The sequence below is a fragment of the Drosophila subpulchrella genome, chromosome 3R (assembly GCF_014743375.2).
Source record: "Drosophila subpulchrella strain 33 F10 #4 breed RU33 chromosome 3R, RU_Dsub_v1.1 Primary Assembly, whole genome shotgun sequence".
Classification (NCBI taxonomy): domain Eukaryota; kingdom Metazoa; phylum Arthropoda; class Insecta; order Diptera; family Drosophilidae; genus Drosophila; species Drosophila subpulchrella.
In genome coordinates, this window is record NC_050609.1 from 13,602,483 (window position 1) to 13,629,833 (window position 27,351).

The following is a 27,351-nucleotide window of genomic DNA, read 5'->3' on the forward strand; positions in this document are numbered from 1 at the left end:
TATAAAATATCTAAATGATCACAGCTGATTTCAGCCTTTTGGCCCTAAAAAGAGTTGGCGTCCGAGTCGCGACCAGCTTAAGTTTCTAGCTAATTGATTTTGCGATTTTATCTTTTAATGACTTTTTGGAAAAGTGCAGAGCTAAATGGTGAGCTGCTGCCCTCTGTATATATTTGATTTTAATTGCATTATGTGGCCCTGCAGCAGTTTCTTAAGCGACATCAGCCTAAAAGTATGCCCCACAATTCTTAGCACAAATCGCTGTGGCGTTTAAAACCGCGCACGAAACGCGCTTAAAATCGAATTTGTCACACTTGTCAGCGCAAAGTGATATAGACGTTTCCCTTTATATTTATTCTTCATAGAAAAAGCCATCGAAATGCAGCTGAGCTCGGCACTGTCATTTAAAGCCTCAGTTTAATCTGCAAAGGAACGAGTGTCTGAAAAATCGATGGAAGAGCCTAAGAATCATTTTTGCAAGACTACCATTGATGATCAGAAAAAATGTCATTTAAGTGAAACAGCTCAAAATATTTTAGCTTTTTTAAAATTATTAAATATTAATATTTATAATTTAAAGGTTTTAAAAATATTCAAAGCTTCCAAGCCTTAAAAATTTAAATAATAAAAACATAATTCAAACAATTATTTGGTAAGATCCATAGTAACCCTTTAAGTCCCAGAGAATTAAAAAGCCACACAAAGTTGATTATTACTGCTTGTTTATTTTGTGTTGAAAGTTTTTTTGGTTTTGTCTTGACATTGGCATTTCAGTTGTTTACATTTTTATGTGTTCATTTTTTCCATCGTTTCAACGACTTACACTTTTTACTCCACTTAAACATTAAGTTGATATTCGCTTGGGTCGAAGCTAAATGCAAATGAAACATTAATATTTTATCCAATATTTTATGCATCATTAAATAAACCATTAATTAACAATTAGTCGCGTGTTTGTGTGTGTGTGTGTGTGGGCGCGTGAGTGTGAGTGCGAGTTCATTTAAGTGTATCCGTTCACATCATTAAAGCAAATATTTACAATTACATAGGGTTTTCGTGTGGATGTGTGAGCTTAACCGGGAATCGCATGGACATCGCATCTGCATCTGTGTGTGTGTATAATTTAAATTGCATTCGATATAGATAAGTAATGCAGTTTACGGCCGAGAGCTCCCTAATTTCCATCGCTGCCCGATAAGCCATACACACTCGCCAAGTCCTCCAAGTCCATGTCTTCCAGCCGACTGACCCCCGATTTAGCTACCAGTAATTAGTTGGGTTAACATGGTGGCCAGGCAGATGGCCACGCCCACGACCCCCGGCGCCCCCCGAAAAGCGCTGCGGGCCGAGGATGTTGCGAAATAGGTCTCCAAGAAGCCACGGAGTCCGGATCCCGACGACAGCGTCACTGCAATGGCAAACAGATGTATTTTTACAGAGGGAAATAAAGGTAGTACAAAAATTGGATGTAAAAAAAAAACAAGATATTTCTGGTCCCTTGTAACCCTTAAAAAATAAGTTTACATTTTATGATGATTATATTTTAATTCAATATAACAAAAATCGTTATACAAATGTATTTATTATACAGTATACCAATATTTGAGAAATAAATATTACAAGATGGAATAATAAAAGTTTTAAACTAATTCTAAATATTTAAAATGACTTCATAATGATATGTGGACAAACCAACTCTTTCTAAACTATTTTTTTTAGATATTATTTTATATTTATTCATCATAAAAATTATATAATCATAAGTAAATTTTTAACTAAATATTCAGAATGACTTCCCTAACAAAATCTTAAAGCAGTATGGTTACTAGCAAACTACCGACATCTTTTCTTTAAGTGCTTTGTGGCCGTTGGCAGTTTTGCTTTTGTGGCTTACCTCTTGCCGGCACCGGATCCTTTTGCGGTGTGCCCAGCTCGATTTCCTTGTACTCCTGATAGAGATCGCCAATTTGCGCCGTACATCGCAGGACGAGTCCCCCGCCCCCGCCTCCCTGGTGCAATGCGTTTGTGAGGCCATTGCCGTTGCCATTTCCATTGCCATTACCATTCCCATTTCCATGGCCAGTGAGGCCGGCCACAAAGTGAATCGCCTGCAGCTGCAGCTTCAGACTCAGCCGGGATGCAATCAGGTTCTCAACCGATCGAATGTACTGTGTTTCCTCCGTGCCGACCTGGAAAATATACAGATATAAATATTAATAGGTGTGCAAAAAATATTGCATTCACTTAGAGTTTTGTGGCTTGAACTCACAGATATATGTAAATAAAATATGATAAAAAATCCCTTTAGAGAAGTGCAGAGCCCATTGTAGATCTGAAAGCCTCTATTCTGATTGCAAATCCCTCAAAGAGTAAGCAATCAAATCAATCCCCCACTTTAACCACAATATTGTTGGGGCTTTTGTCATTTTGAATACTAATCGAAAGCCGCCGCTACATGAACTAAAATATGCTTTAAATTATTCATGGCGTGCTTCCAGCTGCAATTGCAGTTGCAACTGATTTTCTCTTCCGTTTCCGACGCCCTCACCCTCATCCTTTTCCCCTCTACCCCTTCGTCCTTTTACTCTTTAACCCCGCTGCAGTCACTCCTTTTTACACAAGTCAGAAAATAATGTTCCAGCATGCAGGCAGAAAGGAGAAATACCAGCAGCAAAGGGGGAAAAAGAGAAAAAATACTAGAGTTTCGCATTGAGTTTTGTGCAACTGCATATGAATGGCAATTTGTCGTCTGTCTGTTTCTCCAACTCGCCCCCTTTTCTGTCTGTGTACATTTGTGTGTGTGGGGTTAATACAAGCATGTTGCACTTGCGGCCATGGCTGCTTGCCAGTGACCAATCCTTTGACCAATTCACTGAGAAAAAATGTTGGTGAGTTTATAAAACACGTTTTAAAATTAAAATGGTTTATAAAAGATGTATATTTTTATTATCATCATTAATAAATTGGATAAATATGATTGAAACTCGACTGTTAATAAGCGAAAAATGTTTTTAGTCTAAAGATTTATCAACGAAGTCGAAAATAGTACTCCAGAATATTTCTTTAAGTTATTTTTTTTAGCAGAGTAGTTAAGCAACCACAAATATTTTTATCCGAATCTTTCTCAGTGCATCTGAGGAGTGTGCTGAGCTTTTTGGCCTGGCCATGGAAAATGCAGTGAAAGCTGCGAGGCAAGGAAACGGACACTGAAAGCCAACGAAACGAACGGACATGGGCATGTCATATTTTTGTTGTTGTTTGTGGCGAGTTGTTGGCCAAGTTGTTGTTCTTGTTGTTGTCGCTACGATTGTTGTTGCTGCTGACCATTGCCATTTAAAAACGAGTTTTCAATGTTACACACAACTGTGGCAACAACAGCAACATCAAGAGACACTTATTCACTCATCCGCCTGGTTGGTTCGCTTTCTTTTTGCCCCTCTCCAAAGTGTCCGGCATTTTGTTCGAGTGTATACGAGTGTGTGTGAGTGTGTGTGTGTCTGTCCATCTGAAGGCTGTTTTGCCATGGAAAACTGTTTATTTGATGCCTTTTGAGGAGCGCTGAAAATTTCATTTCCGCCATGACACCAACAGCAGCGCCTAAGCTTGACTGCTGATGTGTATATATATTTAATGTATATTTTCGCCATGCATATGCGACACTCCGGTGCGAGCTTTCCGCTTCATTTGCCTGAGTTCTCCTTTTTGCTTCGCACACAATTTCCTTTTGGCGCGAAAAGAAAACTCTAAACTGCCGTGCAATGCTTTTAGTCGCAAATGGCGCATCGTCCATTGTTGCAGTGCGAAAAAAAACGATGGCGGGAAATGCAGGCGCCATTTTGAAAACGCTCGTGCTGCCATTTCCGCTCTGCTGCATGTCCTGTTGCTGATTCATCCCCACATCCGTGCCCCGCAACTCTCTGCAGCAAAGTTCACATGACAACCTGAGCTTAGCCGGGGAAAAGGATGCGCCGGAAAACTCGCTGGCAATTTAAATACAATAAATATGCATTTCATTTCCACTTACAAACTCATTTGAGCGCCATTTACTTATGCATGTATTTTGGCCCCCTTCAAGACAAAAAGGTGTAAGATATTACGGGTTTTGCGGGAATTTGGGTCAGCTAAGGGGGTGCACTGCCAAAACAATCGTATAAGTTCGTTATTAAATACATAACAAAATTTGCTAAAACTTTAAAACATATATATTAACTATATAACTTTGAAATGTGGCTTTAATAATGTATTTCATGTTAACAATTAATTATGCAGTGTTTTTTGTGATAAATAAAAAAAAGTTTATTTATTTGTTTTGCCTTTTCTCAGTCTCAGCACTTATTTCTCCCAGTGCAGGAGCTCTCAAGGATCTCTTCACCTTCATTTCCCCACCACTCACCCACAACATTAAAAGCAAAAGCGCTTTATTGCCGAGCGCTCGCTTGCTTTTTGTTGTTGGTCGCTCTTTTAACCCTTTTTAAGAACGGCATCTCACCCAAACACATACTCCCCCACTTTGTTTTGGGTTTTGTGCGTTTTTTGGCTTATCCTTTTTATTTTATTTGAATTTTATTTTTATTTTTATGCTGGCAACGGAAAAGCCCAGACGCAGCGACATAAAAAGTCATTTTCAGTTTGCCCTGCCGCACTTCCCGTCTCTTTCTTTTCGTTGCCCCTCGCCCTATCTCCATCTCTTTCCTTTTGCCATGTGCTATCTCGCTCTGCCGATTTAATGCCGCGTAATTTACGAGACACTCTTAAGAAGGCAAGCGCTTTAATTAAGCATGTGGCTGAGGCAGCGACCCGAAAGTGAAAATACCCTCATATTTCTTGTGATTTACCTTTATGGCATCGAGAACCCGACCCCAAACGCAAACCCAAGCCCGTACCCTCAACCTTCAGCCTTTGGGCAATTAAATGAGCATTTGGCATTTGCTGGCCTAAACACTTTCGGCCCAGCAAATTGTTTTCAAACAAGAAAGTTTGTTTGCGTTTGTGTTTTGGCCTGCTGCTATCTGGCCAACTCTCTATTTTGATGGCCTGGCAATTAATATCGCCTTGATAATTTCTGCCTAGATGGGATTATGCAAATTGTGTGGAAAATTAATACATGCCGATCTTGGTATTAACAATGCGAAATTGCAATTATTGTGTTATTTTCACGTAAATATTTCTGCCTTTAATTTGCGCTACTTTTCGGACTTGGTCTTATCGATTTCGCCGAGACAGGGGCATCCATTAATCATGGGTAAGCCAAGCTTTAATTATGTCCTTAGTTTTCTGTGCTCAATAAATAATTTATCAAAAATCGATGGCCGCACAAATCCGCACGTCTAATGGCCAGCCTTTGGCCCTAATCTCAACTAATTCCCTCGAATCACCCACATAAAAGAAACACGGGTGGCAGCCAGAAAAAATAAAGGCCAACACATTCTGAGCTACTTTTCCATTAATATGACAGAAACTTTTTAACAAATTATGTGAGTCGTTAAAGTTTTTGTTCGCCCCTCTAACGCACTGGGACATACACATGTGGATACCATATATATATATATAGTATCTGTCTCGGAGCAAAGCTTTAATCTCGAACTCAACACGTGCTGGGTCAATGCTTTCAGCTCGGAATTATTTATGGCATTGTTTTGTGTGACAGAGTATTATCCCTGGCCTTCTATCTAATTTAAAGAGCGAGAACAGCTCCGGCGCTCAGATCATAATTCAATATCAAAAAGGCATCTACTGCCCGGGCATATGAAACTAAATTGCACGGCCATTGCCACCGGAATGGATTTGCCATCCTTTTGCTATCCCCTTGTTGTTTTCGCTGGAAAAATAAACACGGTGTGCAGAGGGAAAAAAATTATGGTAGCTTATTGGCAAGGAAGGTATAAGGAGGTTCATAGAAGATTTAAACTAAAGTTTACCCTTTCAAGATATATATTTTAAGGTACTATAGGTTTTAGTTGAAATTACTTGGAATTTATTAGTTTCGTTTAGTATACCTTGATATTTTTTACCTTTAAAGGTGATAGATTTTAAGGTGCTTTAGATTTTAGTTGAAATTACTAGGAGTTTATGTGTTTCGGTTAGTATACCTTGATTTTTTTTTTTGGTTCTCGGAACCCTAACAACAAAAAATCTTGAAAAATACCAAATTAACGACCGAATCCTTTGAAATTTTTCCCCTGTGTAGACATAAAATTTTATGTGACAGACGGGGAGACGAGGCCCTACTATTCGCAATCCTCAAACGCAGCGGCGTACTTTTGTCTCGGCTTTTGTCATTAGTTGGCTGCGAAGAAGTCTAGATAAAATGTTAAACGGCCTGCATGTGAGTCCTGGCAGCATGTGTGTGCGAGAGCCCCGAAAAGTAGACTACCGCCGACAGATATAAAACGACAGGATAACCATCCCTCGCAGTGGAAAAATAGAAAAGAGAGAAACAAAGCAGACGGGCAGAGGAGGACACGTTATGTCTGATGATGTGGGTAGACATAATATAAAAATTTATGAAGCGTTTAATAAGTTTTCTTCTTGGTTTTCTTTTTTTTTTTTGTTGGTTGGTGGTCCCCATGACCGCACCCTGGGAAATCGTAGAAAAGTTGAATTCGTTCAGCGGGCGTGTCAACTGAAAATTTGTTCATCTCGTAAATTCATTTAAAAACCGTTGTCCATTGTCCTTTGTCCTTTGGCCATTTTGTCCACTGGCCCGTCCGGCAATTTCGTTTTTGCCACAAGTTGAACGTAATTTATTTTATGTCTCGGCTATGATTAATAACATTTTGTGGGAAAAAGGAAACAGAAAAGGATTTCGGGGTTAGGTCAAGGAATTGGGATCTGGCATTGCTTTAAAACGATTGCCGGAAGCATTTCTTTGTTGATTTATGCAACTGATTAGCGGCACTCGCAGAATTGATGCAGAAAAGGAAGCGTCCTTCAAATGACTAATGGTGTTAGAGCCCCATATCGTGGGCATATGTATATGAACAGTAGCTTCAAAATAAATAGCGACCTTCTGCGTAAAGATACTTTCCTATAAACTTTTCACTAATACTTTAAAGCACTTTAGAATCAATACAGATTTTTTGTGTGTCATTCAGTTTATTTATTTTACAACATAATATTACGAAATTCAAGTGAATTTTGAACGAGATACTCTCCTTTTCCTTCAAGCCATCTTTGGTACTACCGTTATGACCCAAGCTGTTTATATCTATATGCAGATGACTTGTTTGCTGAGCCTCTTCTCCACATCCTTGACGTTATGATAAATGACAAAAAAGGGAAATCGCAGAATCAAATCAAAATCCTGGCCCACAACCCTTTTTTGCTTTATTGACTTCATTTTGCCCCTGAGGGTATTCTCCGCCTTGCGGTTTCTTGTTTGGGTTTCGACTTGAAATTTTTAATTAAGTAGGTAAGATGAGAGCCCCTGTAATTCAGTCGCTTGGCTCTGATTAAATTACATAATATTCATAAATAAAGAACAAATTTTGCGAGGCACGTCTCAGTGGATTAAACGAAAGCCACACATGTTCCCAAAAAGGAGTGGTGGGTGCCATTATAAAGGATTTACGATGCCGTTAGGCAAGTCAAAGCTGTTTAATTAGGCAAATCCCCCACGCACTCTGCCCAAACATCTTGGCGCAGCCAGACATTAATTAACAATCAATGCGCGGCATGATGTAAGACATTTTAATTGCCGATTGTAAAGCGTTTTGCCCTCGGGGTCCTGAGAATTTACCGAGATCATATCTCAGGGATCTTGACACGTAATCGTATTTTACTTGCATTTGTACCTATATTTAGGATGCTTTATGATAATATTACTTACGGGTATATTGTTGATGGTAAAACGAAGGTCAGCTCGAGGACGAGAGCCCAGAGTACTGCAGTTGGCTCGCAAAACATCGCCGGGCTCATAACGCGTGTGTTCCGTAAATAGACTCGGACGCTTTTCCGGAAATTCTGAAAATAAAAATTTATTATGAGATAAACAAATGGTAGTTGAACACTTCTAAAAAAACAGGAGTTTGACTTTAATTAAACTTTGAGTCTATTATATTAAAATTATATGTGCCTAAAGTTTATTTAAATTTCAATTCTAGTGTTAAAGGTTTTAAGTTAAGTCACTATCATTATTTTAAATATTTCTATTTAATATCTACACATCTCTCCTTCTAATTTTAAACTTTTTTATCAAAAGCTAAGGTACTCTTCCCTTAAATCACTATTTCCCCAAGTACACAAGTGTTTACCCAGGACCTGGGTTCTTAATTGCTGGCAGTGGAGCGACAAGGGCGCATCTTTGGACCATTGTTCGCCGCACTTTCCAGTCACGCCTTTGCCTGCGACTAATGAGACAGGATCTGTTTGTCATTGTCAGATGGCCCTGAGTTGCCGTCAGATACCGAGATACTCGGATGCCCAGGAAGGCAGATACTTACCCACAACTTGCATATGGGCGTAGGCGGTGGCGGTGGAATAGAGCGGTGCATCCGCCGTAACCTCGCAGCTGAATAGTCCGGACAGGGTGAAGCTAACGTTGCGGATGAGCACCATGGTGGCATTCGAGCCGTTCTCCTGCGGGGAAAATTGGAAAACACCCAACCCGTTCCGTCAAACAATGAGCCGAACTCCGCTTAGGGCAGCAACTTACGTCCACTCGGATGCCGGGGAACTGAAAGACCTTGGTGTGGGGATACTCGCCAGGTGTGTAGCGGTAGAATTCCATCTGGCCGCGGTAGAACTTAATGGAATACAGGGGTGCCTCTTCCAGCTGGTAATCGCACCGCAGGGCCACCGATTGACCCCTTCGAACCGCCGGAGGCTGCACCAGCAGATTCACGTCACGCAGCGCCGCCTGCCCGAAATCTGGAAGGGAGGTGAAATTCATTATAGTGGATGCGGTGTCATAACAGTTGGGATAAAGTGCACTGCGAGAAAAATAGTAAGCTCCCATAAAAAGGTGACTAAAAATAAATCAGTTCTTTATAGATTATTCCATATGTTTTAAACTATATCCTATAGATAGATTACCTAAAAGTTAACAAACGATTAAGCTTCCAAGCTTCGCTTTTATGAGTTCTATTTGGATTTCAGCACAGACAACAAAGGAAAAATACTAATTTGTAAGGAATTTAATGCATCATTTTATTATTTCAATAATTTCCTTTAAGCTTTGAAATTCTTCGAGTGCATAATAAAGGGTTCCGCCTGTAGGGTTCAATTTTAAAGGAGATTGGTCGGACCCCCTTTGTTATTTTAAAAGCCTTCTGCACTGGCTCTACACACACGCATTTGCATAGCCGTTCAGGAGCGTGGTGCAATATTGAATCTGGCGACAGTGGCTGCGCCATCGTCATCACCGTCATCTCCATCATCATCGTGGTCCTTTTCTTGGCTCTCGCCCATAAGCCCCATGGGATTAAGAATTGCAGCCGCTGAAAGTGCAGCATACTCTTGGGCGCTTAAAGCCTTAAAACTTGCCAGCCCGGCCAAACAACGAACCCGTCTCCATCAGTGCTGGCAACTTCATATTGTGTTTATCGTTAAATATTGGCGAGCACAAATATGAAGCAATTCATAATGTTTTAAAAACACAGGGCTTCATCTTAGATTTTTGGAGATTCCTTGACTTAAAGTCAGAATAATATTCATTTTTTAAAAACTCTAGGAGATTCTGTGTTTTTAAAATATTTAAGTCTTAATTTGCTGATGTTTTGGAATGCATATTAATGCAATGCTTTCTCAAAACTTATTTTTATCTTAATCCTTTTTATCATTAATCTCAAATTTGAAATTATTTTTTATTCGGGGTTAATTTTGGATTCATGCCATTTATAGAAGTATATAAATGAACCTTCTTAACTAATCTTCCAACCAATTTAGTTAATCTTAATAAAAGAATATGAAAAAAGGTATAGAAAAAGATATCCTGCCCGATTAAAGGTTGATGATCACTGAAATTTTAATAGCAGTGTCCAATTTTGAAATAGCTGGTTTTGCCTTCAGCACTGATCTTCATCGCTTGTTCGTTTTCCACTCCCGTTTTCCCATTTTCCATTTTCCATCTCCATCTCCATTCCCATCATCGTCATCGTTGTCGATGATGGCAGCAGGCAGCCGGCAAGGCAAAGTTGACTGACTACATCAAAAAGCAATTTTCCATTTGTTTTACAATATGCCTGACCCCCCGACCCACCGACCCCAGACTCTGCCGCTTATCCTCGGCACCCACACATGCTCAGACAGACACATCCATATGACTTCGACGTGTGTGTTTGCATTGAGAGTGTGTTTGGCTTTCCATAAACTCGCAAATCGTTTAAGCCGCCTTACGAGAAGTTGTAAACCTCTTTGCAGCCATTTTTTGCTCCAGCTCCTGGCCGCCCTGTCCTCGCACTGCTATTTTTCCGCCTGTGCTTTGTTTCAAATAGAAATCGTGATAGCAGAGCAGCATAATCAATGGCCTTACACTGAGAGAAACACAAGTCTCAAAAGAAAGAGCAAGGATATCGATACAGAAACATTTTAAAATTAATAATGGTTTTGGATAGAAAAATAAATAAAATAAATGAGAGTTTTGTAGATGTTATAAAAATATATTTCAGTATTGAGCCAAAAAATTTGATATAGAATTTGATAAAAATAGGCTTTACATATAATTCGTATAGAAAAATATTAACCTAACAATGTTTCAAGTGTTCCTGATTTATGATAGATTATTATTCTCTAAAATTATTATTTTCTAAAAGTATGATGCTATAAATTTGAATTTCACTATTAAATCATAAAAACAAAATAACTAAATAAATTTGTTATAAAAAAAAGTATAAAGCTATTTAGATAACCTAGGCAATGTTTCTAATAATCATGATTCATAGCAAGAAATACAACATAAATCTAGATTTGTTTTCCAATTTAGGTGCTATTTTTTCGCACTGTCCTCCCCAAACGCCCCCTTTTCCTGCCCCCTGGGCGTGGCTCAATATCCGCTCGACTCAAGCTTGTTGCTTTTACTACAGTGCTCCTGCTGTTTCATCTTCATTTTCATCGACAGCTTCCTGTGTTGTGTAGTCTCCGTTTCGTTTTATGCCTACTATTTTTTTTCGCACTCCAGCCTCTGCAGTTTGAGCCTGCGGCCATTTGCCTTTGGAAATTAGGCCGGGCTTAGCTCTACGTCAGCCCCCTGCAGTTGAAGTGGCTCCACTTCCTTCTCCTGATCCTGCAGACCCTCACATGGAGGCGGGGATATGGCAAATGCCGATGGGGAAAAAAGTACGAGGGCTCAGGCATTGATGATGAATTCTTGTCAGCAGTGATTTTGTCTGGCAACTGCTAGAACTTTATGGCCCTTCGATGGATTGCCAGGGATCTGTTTCAACTTGGGCACAGTCAGCCGGCAGCAGCTTAGCCCGATTTGCAGCCAGAGGACAAGGCATGCTGCCCATAATGACCTTAAATTTTTCGATTGCCCTCAACGGTTTTATCCTCCTCTTGTTACCGAATGCTCCACCCCGCCCCCAGCCATCAACTTTTATGCAACTTTTCCATGACAAAAGAGGGAAAAAACGAGAGGAAAATTGTGAAATATGTGCAGCTGTGATCATAAAACGTTTATTGACTGCAAAATTCAATATATCATGCATTCACCATTATGACAATATGCAGTTGCACAAACACTCATATATTTACGCAAGCATGCATGTCTGCGTGCCAGGGGTGTCGTTATGAGGGGGGCGTCTTCTTGATATCCTTTATCAGCGAGATAGAGGTTATGGTACTTTGGGGTTGAAAGATAGATAATCATATCATTTGGGATACAGAAATTATTTAACTCGAAGATTGTAAGACCACATCGTTTTTTTAATGTCTTGCATCCATATCCTGACTTTAGACTGCTCCCCCTGGCATTGTCATGACTACGCCTCTGGCATATGTAGAAAAACCAGCGCACTCATAAACTTTTGCCACGGCACTCGCCCAGATTTAGTTACAAATGAGCGCGGTAAAGGCGAGGGGGTGGATTTTAGAAGGGGTCCTTTGGCCCCCGGTTCAGGGAAGGCTAAAACTGCTGAGGACGGGACGGAACCAGCTGTTGGTAAACTAAAGCCAGACGAACTTTTCGCAGACATGCGAATTGGGGGCACTCGAAGTGAATGAAAACCGGTGGAAAATGGAAAATGCGGGAATGTGCAAGCCATGTGATGAACTCACTTGTGATAATTTATGGGTAATATTTTTATTGTCCTAAAGACAGGCAGACGCGAAGAACAAGAGAGCGATAAGATGTTGGAAAACCACTAGAACTAATTTAACTCAAAGTCTGCAGCTCAACCATTTTTCCAGCACTTTTTGGAAAGGAATAATAAATTTAAAGTACATTTCTTCATTTATTATTATGAGCCCGTCATGGCTCCGCTTTTTCTTTTAAATATTTAATGTTAGTTTTCAAGTTCGGGTTTCTTAGCCGCGCTGTCAATTGCTTTGCACACCCCCCTATAAAAACATCCTTTCAAAACCACCCACACTTCCCTTTCAGCAGTGAAAATTGGTTTTTCGGATGATACGGACAACATCCAATAAATGTTTTAAAGTTAAACAATTTACGACGCCAAACACAATAACAAAATTTTACGCATGAATTCTTCATGTAATTACGCGTGGCCAAAAATGAACAAAATTAACAAAAATATAAATTGCGTGGTTGCACACACACACAAACAAACAGGATCAAACAGATACAGACGCCTCTGGGCAAAAAATATGTATGTTTTTAATATACGTATACACTCTGTGGCATTTCGTGATAATTAACGCAATATTTCAGCTATACGAAATACTAAAAAGTACCAGCAATAACGTATAACTTTCGCAATGCGAAAAAAATGCTCGCAATTATTTAGCATAATGCATAAGCAACTACAACGGTATATTCTAGACAGAGAGAGAGCATGGTAATATTTGCATAAATTTTACACAGCCAAATTGGCGTTGAAATTACATTTGAAGTGGGTGGGCAAATGTTTTAGGGGATTGTGAGTGGTCTACGGTCAACGTTTTTGTAGACAAATTGGCGCTGTTACAGTTTTGAAAAGTTTCTGACATATTTCCCTCGTCCACAGTCCACAGAAATGGGTCGAAAGAGACGGCACTATGGGCAGGAGAAAGAGACGCGAACAGAGTGGTCGAGTGGAGATAGACAAAGCCGGCATGATATAATTATGTGTTGAATTATGAATTGAAATGTTGAAAAGTTTTTATAGTTTTTATGCGTTATGAAAACTTGCCATTCAACTAACATTTTTGGCCAACATTTATTGCTAATTCCTACAGTCAGAATGTTTTTAGGGGATTTTAATGCACTTGTCACGACGAATTATGTTTTCGGGGAGAGATGGACTATACCCTCTTTAACGGACAGAGGGGAGGGTTGAAATGCTTAGATTGTGATTAATTATGAATCATATTGCGGACAGTCTGGCCAGAAATTCAGTTTGATTTTAAATAGAATTTTCATATTTTTGTTTAAAGGAATTTATGCACTTTATTAAATAAATTGGTTGATTAAAGACATTGGGAATATAATAAATATTAAATACATATAATTTAACGTTCTTGATGTGTTTTGACATTTAAGGATTATCGGAAATTCTTTCACAATATTAATTATGGAATATTTCTGCCAGACAGTTTTTTTGCTGTTCTTTTTCTGTACCCTCAAGGCTATAAATACTTTTTGCCTTCCCTTTTTTTTGCAAGAATTTCTGCATTTGGCCAGCAGTCATCAATAAGCTTGTCACAGGACATGTGCTATCGGATGCGACTTCACATCTTATCCAACTATACATACATATAAAGCTTTCATCTCCGACTTTTGAGCTTCGTATTTGCATGCTGCCAATAAACATAAAAATGAATGTCTGCCATGTGGGTGGCCATTGTTGTTCGGGCCTGTTCGAATGCCTCATATCATATCAATTCAATTATATTTTATACCACACAGTTGGCGCACAAAGCCGGAGAAAAGGCTCCATGGCGCTACCATTATTGCTGACAATATAGCCGTGGCTTTATAGTTGTTTCTCCCCTTGTTGTGGTTTATTATGTTGTTCACACTTGTGTAGTTTAATTTAATAGAAGCACCTTCGAGAGGCCTCAATCGATAATGGTGCTAACCGATTGGAATGATTCGCTTTGTTTCTGGCTCGAGGCGTTGATTACTTCGGCTGTTCTGTGTAAAATTGATTTTGTGGCTAATTGCTCGGCAGACAGACATGCACACACGTGCAGCTTCCTCCTGGGCTAATCCCTTTAATTTATCCCAAAAACATCAGACACACACACACGACCAGGTAAACAAAGACAACGAATCCGCAATCCTCAATCCGCAGGTGAGGTGCGTGTTTGGGTTCTGATAACAAATTGCAGCGAATAGTGGTGGCAAATCGGTTGGCACAAAAGTGCGGTGATGAGCCAGAAATAAACCACCGCACGAACCTTTTGTAATTAAATGTTGAAAGCAATTTCACGCCCAAAACCGATTCACGCGAGGGGTGAACCCTGTCCCGGCTTTTTCTCGCTTCGGCACACGTGTCTGCTCCTTTCGGTTTTTTGGCTTAAATAAATTTCCACAAAATGTGCGTAATTAATGCGATGGGACAGGGGACTTTGTAAATCACTGGCTATCGATATACATTAAATCATATGATTAAAAATACATTTTTAGAAGGGATTTCCTTTTTAAAGCTTGGTCTTAAAGACTTTACTACCAAAGGCCATACAAAATGCTTTTAAAACTTAACTTCTTGCTTTTTAAAATATAATAGGGTAATAATTTTAGGAGAATGTATGTAAAAGATCTTTAATTTAAAAAAATTAATTTAATTAATTTACTAAATTCGATAACAGTAAAATTATTACAAGCTTAAGCAACGATTTTCACTTTTCTAAATGTAATATGCAAACAAAAATGGTCAGATCCGAAAAATCAAATAAAAAGACAAAACACTTTGTATAAAATGACAGAAAACAGGAAAAAGGTACGGACGTCGAGAAAATAAAAGTCTTAAAGAGATATATTCATATAAAACAATAGGCCTTTCCTAAGAAAATCGTTAAAAATGCCAGTCCTGAACTTTTTATAATCTTTTTCGGAAGCATTTAAGATTTTTCAAGAGTTCCTGATTTTTCAAGTGTGTGCATTTGCGGTCAACACCATGTTGCACGCACTGTTGGACGCCTTTCAGGTTTCTTATCGACTGGCACTGGCCATTGATTGCAGTTCATTAAGCACGCGCAGGCTCACGCACTTTCCTTTTTCTTTCGCCTTTCACCACCCACCGGGGCGTATCCTCAACCGCCTAGAACCACCCACTACCCATCATCCTGTTTCCACTACCCCACCCATTTGGTCGACACCTGATGACTGGGCTCATTAGCTGGGCATCCCGTTCGCACCTCCTGGCACTTGACCATGGCCAGTTGGCAGCCTTGAAACCCCAGCCCCAATCTGTGCATATATTTTCATAAAATCCCCATCTCCGAACCACTCAACATTCACCTTCACGGAACCCCAACCACCCACTACCCCTCTTTGGCCAACCCCGATTTCGCAACTCGGGGCCATTATTGTTGATTGCTTATTCATGCATTCAGTCATTTATTCATATGCCCGAATCTTGGGCGATGAGCACTTTGCTTGTTTGCCTTGTTATCAAAATGAAAGTTTTCCGCTTTCCCTCCGCTCACTTTCCACTTTCCTGGCCCCCGAACTAGCCCAAATTAATTGCGCTCTCCGAACGCTTGTCTGTTTATATTTTAAATTAATTATAAATATTTATTTATCCTGATTAGTTAAGTGGGCGGTGTGTCGGTGGGTAGGTCGGTCTGCCTCCTCGTCGGGGGCTTAACCAAATTGATTTCGGTTTATTTTAGCATTGGCCAGCGCTTTGCGGAGCCATCGATTACAAAGCGATGGCTTTAAAGCCATCCGACCAACCAATCAGCCAGCGGCAATGGAAACTCAATTGCACGCCAACTGTCCATTACTCTTGGTCCACACTGAGGTTTTCAGGGGGAAACGATACTCGTAGATAGAGAAAATTGGTAATTAGATCTGAAAATACGCCTGGTGAATATGAAGAGATTGTTTAACTTATGATGCTGATTTATCGAATATATTATTCTGAAGATTAAGTTAAGGCTGATAAAATATATTTATTGACCACAATAAGGGATTTCATCATCATTTATATTATAAAGCTTTTTCATTAAGAGATTGAGCAACTGATATATAATTATTTCCATGATGCATAAGACTGATTAAATATAGAAATTTAATGCATTTTGGTGTATCCTTCAAGGACTTGAAAATTATTTGTAAGAACCAAAAATCCTAGATATTATAAAGAGATTCTATAAAAAGCCCTATAGAAATTAGCATTTCTTTCAATGTAGTCGCATCTGAGTCTGGTGCCTTGCTAACCGGATTCATTTTTCCCATCCTGCTGCCTTGCTCCTCTTTGTGGTTTTCTATAATTGATGGCAGCATCAATTCCAAACGAAATAATCAAGCCATACAGCGATGGAGGGAAAAGCTGGCCACGAAAAAAAAGGAAGGAAAAACCAGAGAGCCACAAGTGCAGACTGTACAGTGCGGCACATACGTGTATGGCCGGCTCACGTAGCCCGATTTGCCATGTTCCTTCGCTGCATACTTTCCTGGGCCAAAGTTAATTTCAGGTTTAAGTGGCAGCAACTGCAGCTGCTGCAGTCGAATTATTGAAGGCAGCAAAAAGCGAATGGGACGGGGGCGAAAACGTTTAAATGAAAAACACGAGTCAATTTATATTGCGCTGACGTACCGCCCAGCAATCCCCCCCCCCCCCCCCCCCCCCTCGGTTGCCATTTAATCTTCTTCCATTTCTTGGCGCTATTTTCAAATGTTTTTCTTTGCTGTTTAGCCATTTTTTGCTGCTGTGGCAGTTGTAGCGAATAAAAAAGAACCCAAAACCAAGCGTTGTGTGTCGGTTTCCGACTCCCTTTTTTTTTATTTTTTGGCTGCCCATGTGTGTTTGTCTCTGCTTTTTTTTTGGCCAAAGCTGTACAGAAATCTGCACAAAAATGCACGGAAATTCATCTTGATTTGTGTTGAGCGTTTTTATTTATTTTTTTCCCCAACTCTCCCCCTGTATATCTTATTCAAGGGCTAAAACTGCAGCAGTTTTTTCATCCAGCACATCTCTATATCACTTTGGTTTGGCGGTTTGTCTTCCCTACTTTATCCCTCGGTTTTTTCTACGAGTTTTGCCCCCGGGGCGTGGCGCACTAAATCAGAGACATTTAAGCGCGTTTTGTTAAAAGTCACTTACTGCACTCGACCATGGCTCATTTGGCGGCTTCTACTTACCACAGAGAAGGCACAGTAGCAATAGCCATTGCAGGATGTTGCCGCTGTAGTTGCAACTATTGTTGCTGCTGCTGCTGCTGCTGTTGCTGCGGGTGATTTTTGTGCGACAGCAACACCTACGCATTGCTGTTGTCGCGATGTCTGGTGATGGCAACATGTGACTTGGCATTTCCGCGTTTTTCAAGTTGCAACTGCAGTTGCAAGTTGCTGGTGTTGCTGCTGCTGGTGCTGCTGCTGTTTGTGTTGCTCTGAGTGATGTGCTAAAAGTTGATAGTGTCTGCCACATTGTCAACGCTTTTAGACACTAATTAAGTGCGAAACGAATGTCTGCTTGTCTTGGCAAATCCTTGATAATTATGCTAATTTATTTTATACTTTAAGTTTGTTTGTGTCTGCGCTTGCTTGGTAATTAACTTTAATTTATTTTAAAATATTTCTCGTTGGCTTGCACTTTTTTACGTATTTTTTTTTGGTTGTTTTTGCATATTCAATTTATACTTTGCACCAAAAACTTTATCATCGTCACTGTTTCGTTCTCTTTCTTTACAAGATTTTTTATCTCTTTCATTGCCGCGATGCGAACGCGTCACGCAATCGTCAGAATTGCGACTGAATGCTCGAATGTTGCTGCTGTCTGTTGGTGTTGCTGCTGTCAGTTGATGTTGCTGCTGTCGCTGCTGCTGCTGCTGCTGCTGCCGTCTGCCGACAACATGTTGCCTGGAAAACGTCGATGGCAATGTCTTGCAGTTGTTCCTCTTCCGCGAAATTGTTTGTCTTCTGACGTTTATGGACGATTTTAGTGCTGCTCCTAATTACTTCATATGCTGCTCCAGAATTACGCCCTGAAATATAATGAAAAAAAAAATGAAGGCAGAGAATGCCTCAATCAGTTGTTGACACAGGCTGAAATATTAGTTTTATTGCTGTCTCGTAAAGCGTACAAAGTTCCAAATAAAAATTCCGGCGATCGTCACGTGCCGCGACCGTTTTCGGGATTGATTTATGCGTTCAGGGACCCGAGATAGGAAGTATCCATGGCCCACGACCCACGAACCATGCCCATGCCCAATGACCTTTCTCAAATCGCTCGGGGGCACAAAAACGCGACCCGGGGACTAATTAGCAGGCCGTCCACTCGAAGGCATCCAATTTGGATTTGGTTATTTCATCGGCCAGCAGCAATCGGGTTTTGCATTATTTACGACTTTCCCCCAATGCTCAATTATGCGCTTCATTGCAGGAAACCGCACATTTGCCGCCAGTCCTTCAAACTACGAGTAGACCCCTTGAAAAAAAAGAGTTCTGCTCTTCCTGTTTTGGTATTGTTCAGCAATTGCTACCTAAACAAAGAAGGGCCATTGGTGCTGGTCGCACATAGAGAAATATGTCACCAAAATGTAGCTATTACTTTCTATTTTAACATAAATAGGTTGGTTAAGAGAAGATCCATTAAGTGTTCAATTTGAAATGCCACAAAAGGCCTTAACTATTAATTTTTGTTCATAATTAACCACTAGATTTTTCTAATAGTTATCTTTGAAGAATTAATGAAAAAAATTATTATATAACTGTAAGGTATTTGTTTAATATGTTAATTTTATACTTTTAAACTAATATCTTTTAGTTTTTTTAATATCTGAACAAATAAATACGTTTTTAAAGTGTGGTAAAACCATGAAGAATATTATGCTTTGATTAGTTATTATTTAGATTCATGAAATTAAGCTAAGCTTTTATAAAACCTAAGTCGATTTAAGTACATACATTAAATTAAATTGACAAATTAATATTTTTTGTAACTCTTTTTCGTACTTTTTAGGTTAGTTAACATATATTTCCTAATAAAGGCTACTTGTTTTACTACCTTTTCTCTCAGTGTATGCAAAGTTTGGCTAATTGCTGGGGCAGCATCAGCATTGTTCCATGCATTTCCAGCTGACGGAAAATCGTGCGCTGAAACCAAAAATCACTTCCGCTTGGTCATCGATTGGTGGTGCGGGGTGGGGGAAGGGAAGTAGTGGGTTAAGCCGAGTGGTGGGTTAAGGGGGATAAAGGCCTGCACTTCACACATCATTTCCTCTGCTGAACATTTATTATGCCATTTTGTGTGAGACCGAATTGTCACAATTAGTCGACGGCCGAGTGGAAAAGGGATGGATGTTGCGGCTCTTTCGCTATATATAGACCTGTCCCCTCGAATTTTCCCCGGCATTTTCCCCCCCACTCTTCCCCCCTCCACCGATCACGAAGGGCCCTCCGATTCATTTATAATATTTTGTCATTGTCTGGGCCAGCGTTTGCTGCATTTTATTAATTTGTTTGTCATATTTTCACGTTTGTTTATTGATTAAAATGTGTGCACAGGCGTCTGAAATCTTTTTTTTATGGGGGATGGATGCTGCCAGCCGTTGTTGTTGTATCTGCGGTTCTGACTGCTGCTGTAAACATGTGTTGCCGGCAACATTATCACTGCTGTTGCATTGTTATTTTTATTCCCCGTCTGCTGCCCCCTGGCCCCCCCTTTAGAAAAAACCCCCCTCTTGTTTGCTGTCTGGTATTTTAAATAAAACATCATTTTTTGTAATTGTTGCCTCGGCGTGAAACATTCTATTGCCCCATCGCAATCCCCCCAGTTCCTTTGTTTACCTAGGCTACTGTTGCAAACATTTCCCTTTTCCCTTATTTTCCCCACTTTCCCTCAGCTTTTCCCTGTTTGTTTGTACAAATTATTATGAATGATAATTTTGTCTGTCGCATTTTTCATGCATTTTTCCCTCTCTGACGCTTTTATGGCCTCCAATGTTGTTTTTATGCCTGTGGCTTTGTTTTATGAATTTTATAATTAATTGTGTTTGACATATTTTATATGCTTGTGCTGTTTTTGGCTTTTTCGTGCTATCCGTTCTTAACTTTTGATTGATTTTGCCTAATATTTTGCCATTTATCATGATTTGTAAAACGAATGTGTTTGGCAAACAAGGGACAGAGAAATAAAATGATGGTATTTGTTTTGAGAAGGCGATTAAATGGTTAGAAATACTATTAAATAATTGCGGTCAGCTTTTAAAATTTCTATATAATAATGTTCTGCCATTGTCAGAGTATTTTATTAAAATTATTTTAATTTGACTGGGGTCAGCTTACTATTTATACCCGTTACTCGTAGAGTAAAAGGGTATACTAGATTCGTCGGAAAGTATGTAACAGGCAGAAGGAAGCGTTTCCGACCCCATAAAGTATATATATTCTTGATCAGGATCACTAGCCGAGTCGATCTAGCCATGTCCGTCTGTCCGTCTGTCCGTCTGTCCGTCTGTCCGTCTGTCCGTCTGTCCGTCTGTCCGTCTGTCCGTATGAACGCTGAGATCTCGGAAACTATAAGAGCTACAATACTGGAATTAGGCACGCAGATTCCTGAGATTCCTGCGCAGCGCAAGTTTATTTCAAAAGAGTGCCACGCCCACTCTAACGCCCACAAACCGCCCAAAACTGTGGCTCCTACAGTTTTGACGCTAGAACAAAAATTTTAACTGAAATGTATTGTTCTCATCAATACCTACCGATTGACCTAAAAAAAAGTTTGCCACGCCCACTTTAATGCCCACAAACCGCCCACAAACTTCAAAAAATCGTAAATATGAACGCGGATATCTCGGAAAATATCAAAGATAGAGAAACGGGATTTCAGATTTAGATTCCGTAGGCTTGAGCGCAGCGCAAGTTTATTACGCGAATATGCCACGCCCACTCCAACGCCCACAAACCGCCAAAGTCTGTGGCGCCCACAATTTTCATGGTAGATAAAAAATTTGAACTGAAATGTTTTGGTCTCGTCAATACCTATCGATTGATTTAAAAAAAAACTTTGCCACGCCCACTCTAACGCCCACAACGCTTAAATCTGTCTACCGCCGGTAGGTGGCGCATTTGCTGCTTGCATATCTCAATTTTCCTTTGGTCCCTTTAGCTGAGTAACGGGTATCTGATAGTCGAGGTACTCGACTATAGCGTTCTTCCTTGTTTTTTATTATCAATATTTGTTCTATGAATATCATATATAAATTTCATATTCTATTCTATTACGGCAACATAAATTAAACAAATATTGACTTTAAGCAAAAATGGATTTAAAATCCTTTTTGTGGTGGTTTAATTAAAAATAATAAAGCAATAAACTAAAAGACATCATTTTTTAGAATTTTTAAAACGATAGATATATAACATTTATGTTCGACCTATAGCAAAAAGGTAAAAGAAAGTCAAGTAAGGATCGTTCCTGTGTTTCCTCGTTTAATTGTCTGCTTCCCTTTGTCAGCGTATTTAATTCCATTCATTTTAATTGGCTTTGATACACTTATTGAGTTTAACCTCTGCGACCCGAACGAAAGCAGTCACAGTCAGGCCAAAAAACATTTGTATTGTAATTGTCATTTGGGCGGAGTGAATTTCCACATATGTAACTGTGGGCCTCGCTTGTCGCTGGCATATTTTTTGGGCAAAAAAAACAAATGACAAAGGACAATTAGCTAACTGAAGGCAGGAAGCCTCTTAGACATTTTGCCATTGCCATTGCGAGTTGGTTTTAATTAAAAGCAGATTAGCATTGCGCGTGCAGCGAATTTGCGTGGAAAAAGTCAGCCAGTCCAACCAACCACCCACTTTCCAGGAAAATTATTGTATCGCCACCCACATTTTCCGCCTGTTTTGGGTTGCCTGCGATGTGGAATGAGATGGGCACTCAAACTCATTCGCTTGTTACGCCATTTCAGGCATCTCGGGCGCATTTGTCTGGAGACATTGACAATGACAGCGGCTCAAGAGTCGACTATGTGCCCGCTGTGCGTATGTACAGTGTTCGCATCCTGGTGCCTCAATGTGGGGTTAACTGTCTCAGACAATTGCCGGAATAAAGCCAACGCCATTTCGAGTGCCTGCTTCTGGGCTCCTTTACATTTTACATTTTACATTTCACTCCTGCCATTGCGGCTCTCGTTACTTTTAATTCCAGTGCTTGAATGGAACATTTTTATGCACGCTTCTTGCATGCAACACGACTCGAAAGGGGGATTGGGGATAAAAGTAGTTGCTTATACCCACTGAAAGAAAACGAGCTTAAGGGCTGAATATTAGCAAATATAACATAGTCTTTACTTGGTAAAGAATTTGTTTTATTTTAGCAACTGTTTCTAATGACATATCACCTATATGTTAGTGGCTTTTCTTTTAAATTAATTGCCAATTGATATTAAATCATATTTTATATCCTTAAGGATCTTAGGCCAATGTTTTAATCGCTATCTTTCTGTAATTAAATTTCATATAATTAGCTTTAATGAAATTTATCCACAGTGGTTCTAGTTCATAAGAATTATTCCCTTTGTTTCACACTTTGTCTAGTTTTAAGCTTATCCATTGAGGTGCTTTTAAGGGAAGAACTTCGAATATTGTAAACTATTATTTACCAGCAGCTTTTCTTTAGAAGAACCACTTTACTGGATTTCACACCCTATAAAATATTATTTTTTCAATTAAATCAAAAGGTTTATCCCTCTATAAAATATTTCAAGATTTTTAAGCCTGTACCAACAGAAAACATTTGAAAAGATCTTTACTGTTTGAAAAGACTCAGAACAATTTCCCTGTCATTAAGTATGGAACATTTTTAAGTGTGTCAACTTCTGTATCACTTTTTCGCGCAGTGTGCCACTACTCCTTGTTACTCGCCACATCAGTCACCGCTCACTTGACACATTTCGCCTGCCATGACGCAATTGGCACGAAGACATGCCCAGCACATGGGCAATAAAAGTTGCCGGCAACTCCGGTTGTTCCTGCTGCTGTTTCTGCTCTTGTTGCTCTTGATGACTTAAAAATAGCTACAAGTTTTTCACACCAAATTGCCAGAGCGGCAGCCGCCAACAAATTGAAATGTTGATTTCAAAGTTTCGGGCCTCCAACGGGCCATCAGCTGTCAGGTGAGCATGAGACCCAGATGGGCTAAAGTCCCTCGGATTGTCATAAATCTGTCGTTGCAGTTGATGACATTGATCCGGGGGTGGTGCTTTGGATCTCTGGTGGTGCTATGTGTTCTATATGGCCGTGGTGCAGCTGTGAAGGTGAAGTGATGTCATCAGCGGTGCAGCGGCATTAAGTCAGCGGTTCTGCCTGCCACCGGCGGGTGAGGCATTTAATTACCCGCTCGCTGGGCTCGCAGCAAGACGACGATTTTCACATCAGCTTAATTACTGCGACAGCGAAGTTAACCCACTGAATACGAAACGTAAATGAAAAACCAGGACAAGCACGTGCCCTCAACCTACTGATAACTTTTAAGTTAAATTGATCAGATATCAGTTAAAAATATTAAAAATTATATGACTACGCTAACTTAACTTGTATGGACAGTTCTTGAAGATTCCAAGTATATGTATAAGCGCTCAGAAAAAAGGACCTACAAATATTTATTTGTCTACCTCGGCATTTTTAATATTAAAATATTTTAAAACAAATTTTTTTCTTCCAAATCATTTGGGGTTACTGAGGGGAAATCCAGTTCTTAGCACAAACCTTCTCTTTACTTAGAAAATGTGGATCTGCATTGATTCTTGGAATGTAATCAAGAGATTTATATATATAGAGATATAAAGCAGTTGTGCTAGAATTTTACTCATGCATCTATGTTATAAAATCCCATTATACAGACACAGCTTTAAGTCAAACGATTAAAATCACTTTTCGTCGGTTATCTCCGTTCCTTGAATTGCCCTTAATGGGTTAAACGGAGGGGCAAAATCAGCAATTTAAGAGCGACTATTGAGGGCGAGCAGCATCAGCCCGTTGGCTGCACTTAATTGCCGCAGAAAACGCATAAATGCGCTTTTATTAAATACGCTTTAAAATTGATTTTGCACGCCCCATGATCGGCATGCGGTTAACCCCACACCCTCCCCCGTCCAACTTCCAGCCCATAATTTAACCCTCTTCATGTGGCAACTTTCCCACATTTGCGGTTCTGTCTGCCGCTGAGCCTTTTGCATGAATGGCCTTTATTCATAATCATATTTTGTAAATTCATACGCATTTATTTTTGTTTTCCGTCTCTCTGGCTTTTGCTTTTTTTCCGCTGATTTCGCTGGCAACTTGACTTTGAATCGTTGCGCTTCTGCCGGCTTCTGTTTCCACTTTTGATGCCCCGCGAATTAATTAAAAGCCCCGCCCCAAAAGTCAACTGAAGAACGTGCATTGTTGTTGCCGATGCCACGCCCATTTTAGCATTAAATCCGCGTTTCGCCGAGCGTGCGAAATTTATAAATGGGGCAAAAAAGACAGAAAGACAGCTGAAGTGCCGAGGAAGTTTTGAGTTATTCTATGGTTTTTGGCGGAACTTGAGTCACAAATAGGATTGCAATGGGTCTGGAGGCTACCATCTAATGGAAAAGTTCCCTCACCATCGGCCGTGGGCATCAAAATTTCAGGAACTGATTCCAGAACTCGGCCCTGACCCCCAGCTAATAACATTTGGCCTTTTCCTTTCCTTTTTCTTGCTTTTTTCTCTGGTCAAATCTCACACAAAATCCAATTACGTAACGAGAAGGAGGTCGAAACTCACCAACCCACCCACGCACACACACACACACACACACCCTTAGCACTTGAAATCCAATTTTCATAATAAGCAGAGGAAAAAAAGAGGAGGACTAACGGATGCGAATTTAATAATAATATAATTTCGGCACAATTATCTCAACAAATTAAGCCAAACCGCCGAGCAGTTCAGTTCAAGTGAGCAGATCTAACAGGGTCCCCCCTGCTGTTTTTGTAGCAGTATTTCGGCTGCTTTTTCTGGGTGGCTTGGGTGGTGCTGCTGACTCTTTTTGACCCACAACGACAGCTCATTTTGCGGGCACATGGGCCTGAGGTCGGGCCCCCGTTCTATGTAATTAAATTGAAATTTCAATATTGCGAGTGGCCTGGTCCTCTGGCGGGGAAGGGGGTGGCGGGGCCAAGGCCCAAGGACCAAGGGGATGCGAACCCGGACCCACACCCGCAGGAGCAGAATCCGGCGGAGGACCAACCAGCTGTCGACGTCGTCGCGTTCGGCGAAACTCGTCTGATTTATAAGCCGTGGCCAAAAATGCTCCAAAATTAAAGTGTAATTTATGTGGCAGCCTCTCGCGTATCCTGCGGATCCTGTTTATCCGCCAAGTGCGTGAGTTGGCCGCTGCTAGGCGACCTTGCCAGCAGAGTCAAAGGCCTAGCAGGGCACACTTCAAGGAAATGGTTCCAAAAAACGAATCAAATATTCTGGAAACTAAAAAAACAACAAGGTAATATTTTCTGATTTGAATTTTACATCCCTAATATCATAGTCATTTTCGTGTACCTCAAAGTTCATTTTTTTTAATAGATATTTATACTACTTTTAAAAATATTTTAAAAGTATTTCTTACTAATTCGATTACTTTAAAGTTAATTTCGTTTAAAAAATATTTTATGAATTTTGTGATGAGAAAATACATATAAAACATATTTTTCTTTTACGAATTATGTTCTCATCTGAATTAAGTTGGAGTTCCTTGAAAACATTTTAAAATATTCTGTAATTTTTTTTATCCGCAGTGCACGAATCAACGATGTATGTGAAAAAATGAAAATACTTGGCGGGCTTAATGTTGCCTGGCCAACTTTGACCCGCCAGCACTTCACCTGGCACCCAGCCACCCACTGCCGCACCACCCAAACACCCAGCCACCGCACCACCCACCATAAAGGACCCCACCCATACGCAAAGTGTTAATGTGTTTATGGGGCTGGTGACTTCGCCATACGTCCGTGGACCTGCGAAGCCCCTTTCCTTCGGCTTTCTGCCATCCTGGCTTCGAGTGTCCTTTGCTCTTTTGCGCCGTTTGCCACTTGAGTTATTTAAATTGCGTAAGTGGAGCTGGCAGCGGGGCCAGAAAAAAGATTGATAAAATATGTTAATTGCGCCTGTTGTGCCATGGGGCCGGGGATCTGCTGCAGCGGCAGTTCTTCCATGAAATTGTCGCCAACAATGCTGAAAAGTTAATTTTCTTGGCATTCTGTTGCGTGAATTTAAGGCGTTTTAATTATGTTTATTGCATACCTCGCCACTCCAGCTCGCAGCGTTGCCTCGTTGCCATGGGTGCTTCCTTTTGTTGCCAGTGAGTCGGCAACGCCGCCCAGCACAATTGGGTAGTGTATCAATGGGCCTCAGAGCGTTGCTCACCTGCTCACCTGACCACCTAATTAACCCAATTGCAACGCCAGCGATGGACGTCACTTTCAGTTGCAATCACGCATCGCTGTTTTGCGGTTAGGAATCAATCAACCCTACAAACATTGCCTCCAAGCAACTGAATCTGCCAAAGGAGGCAATACTTTAAGATATCATTGTTTGGTAAAAGCTAGAAAATCTGTTTTCTGTAATAATAATAAGTTATAGCCACAGACGATTTTATGTAAGTAGAAACCTATCTCCGGCAATACTTTAAGATATTATTGTTTGGTAATCATCAGTAAAACTAAAAACACAGGAAAATCAAATTTGGTAATCGCTTAGAATAATAAATTAATAAATATGTAAGTAGAAACTTACAAAACATCCGGGTTGTTTTATCGACCACAATGGGTTTATGAACATCACCGCTTCGATTCAATTTTTCACTAAACTGCAGGCTACCGCAAATATTTGAAAGATATCGAATTTACTGACCAAATTATGCAGAAGCCAGCGGTCTGGCCGCAATTATCTGCCTACGAATAAGTTATGCCCAATATTTAATGAGCAATTGTTGGCACACAGCGGGCGCAACGGGAATGTGGATGTAAATGGATTTTTAGGAGGCTGGGTAAACTATCCACGAACTAAACCGAAACCACCGACAACCGAACAAAGTTTGCCGCCCACCTGCTGTGCTGATTGT

The 27,351-nt window shown here is 40.2% G+C and overlaps 1 protein-coding gene across 1 annotated transcript in view; it reads right to left on the bottom strand.

Annotated features, from left to right (window-relative positions):
* Positions 1–721: 721 nt before the first annotated feature.
* LOC119552575 overlaps positions 722–27,351 on the bottom strand; it is a 37,110-nt gene continuing 10,480 nt past the window's right edge. The window contains exons 2-7 of the mRNA XM_037862205.1: positions 17,408–18,249; positions 8,654–8,868; positions 8,442–8,577; positions 7,829–7,962; positions 1,895–2,189; positions 722–1,408 (exon numbers count right to left, since the gene is read on the bottom strand). Coding sequence (XP_037718133.1) covers positions 1,257–1,408; positions 1,895–2,189; positions 7,829–7,962; positions 8,442–8,577; positions 8,654–8,868; positions 17,408–17,693 — 1,218 coding nt within the window. The 5' untranslated portion in view covers positions 17,694–18,249 and the 3' untranslated portion in view covers positions 722–1,256. The remainder of the gene's footprint in view (positions 1,409–1,894; positions 2,190–7,828; positions 7,963–8,441; positions 8,578–8,653; positions 8,869–17,407; positions 18,250–27,351) is intronic.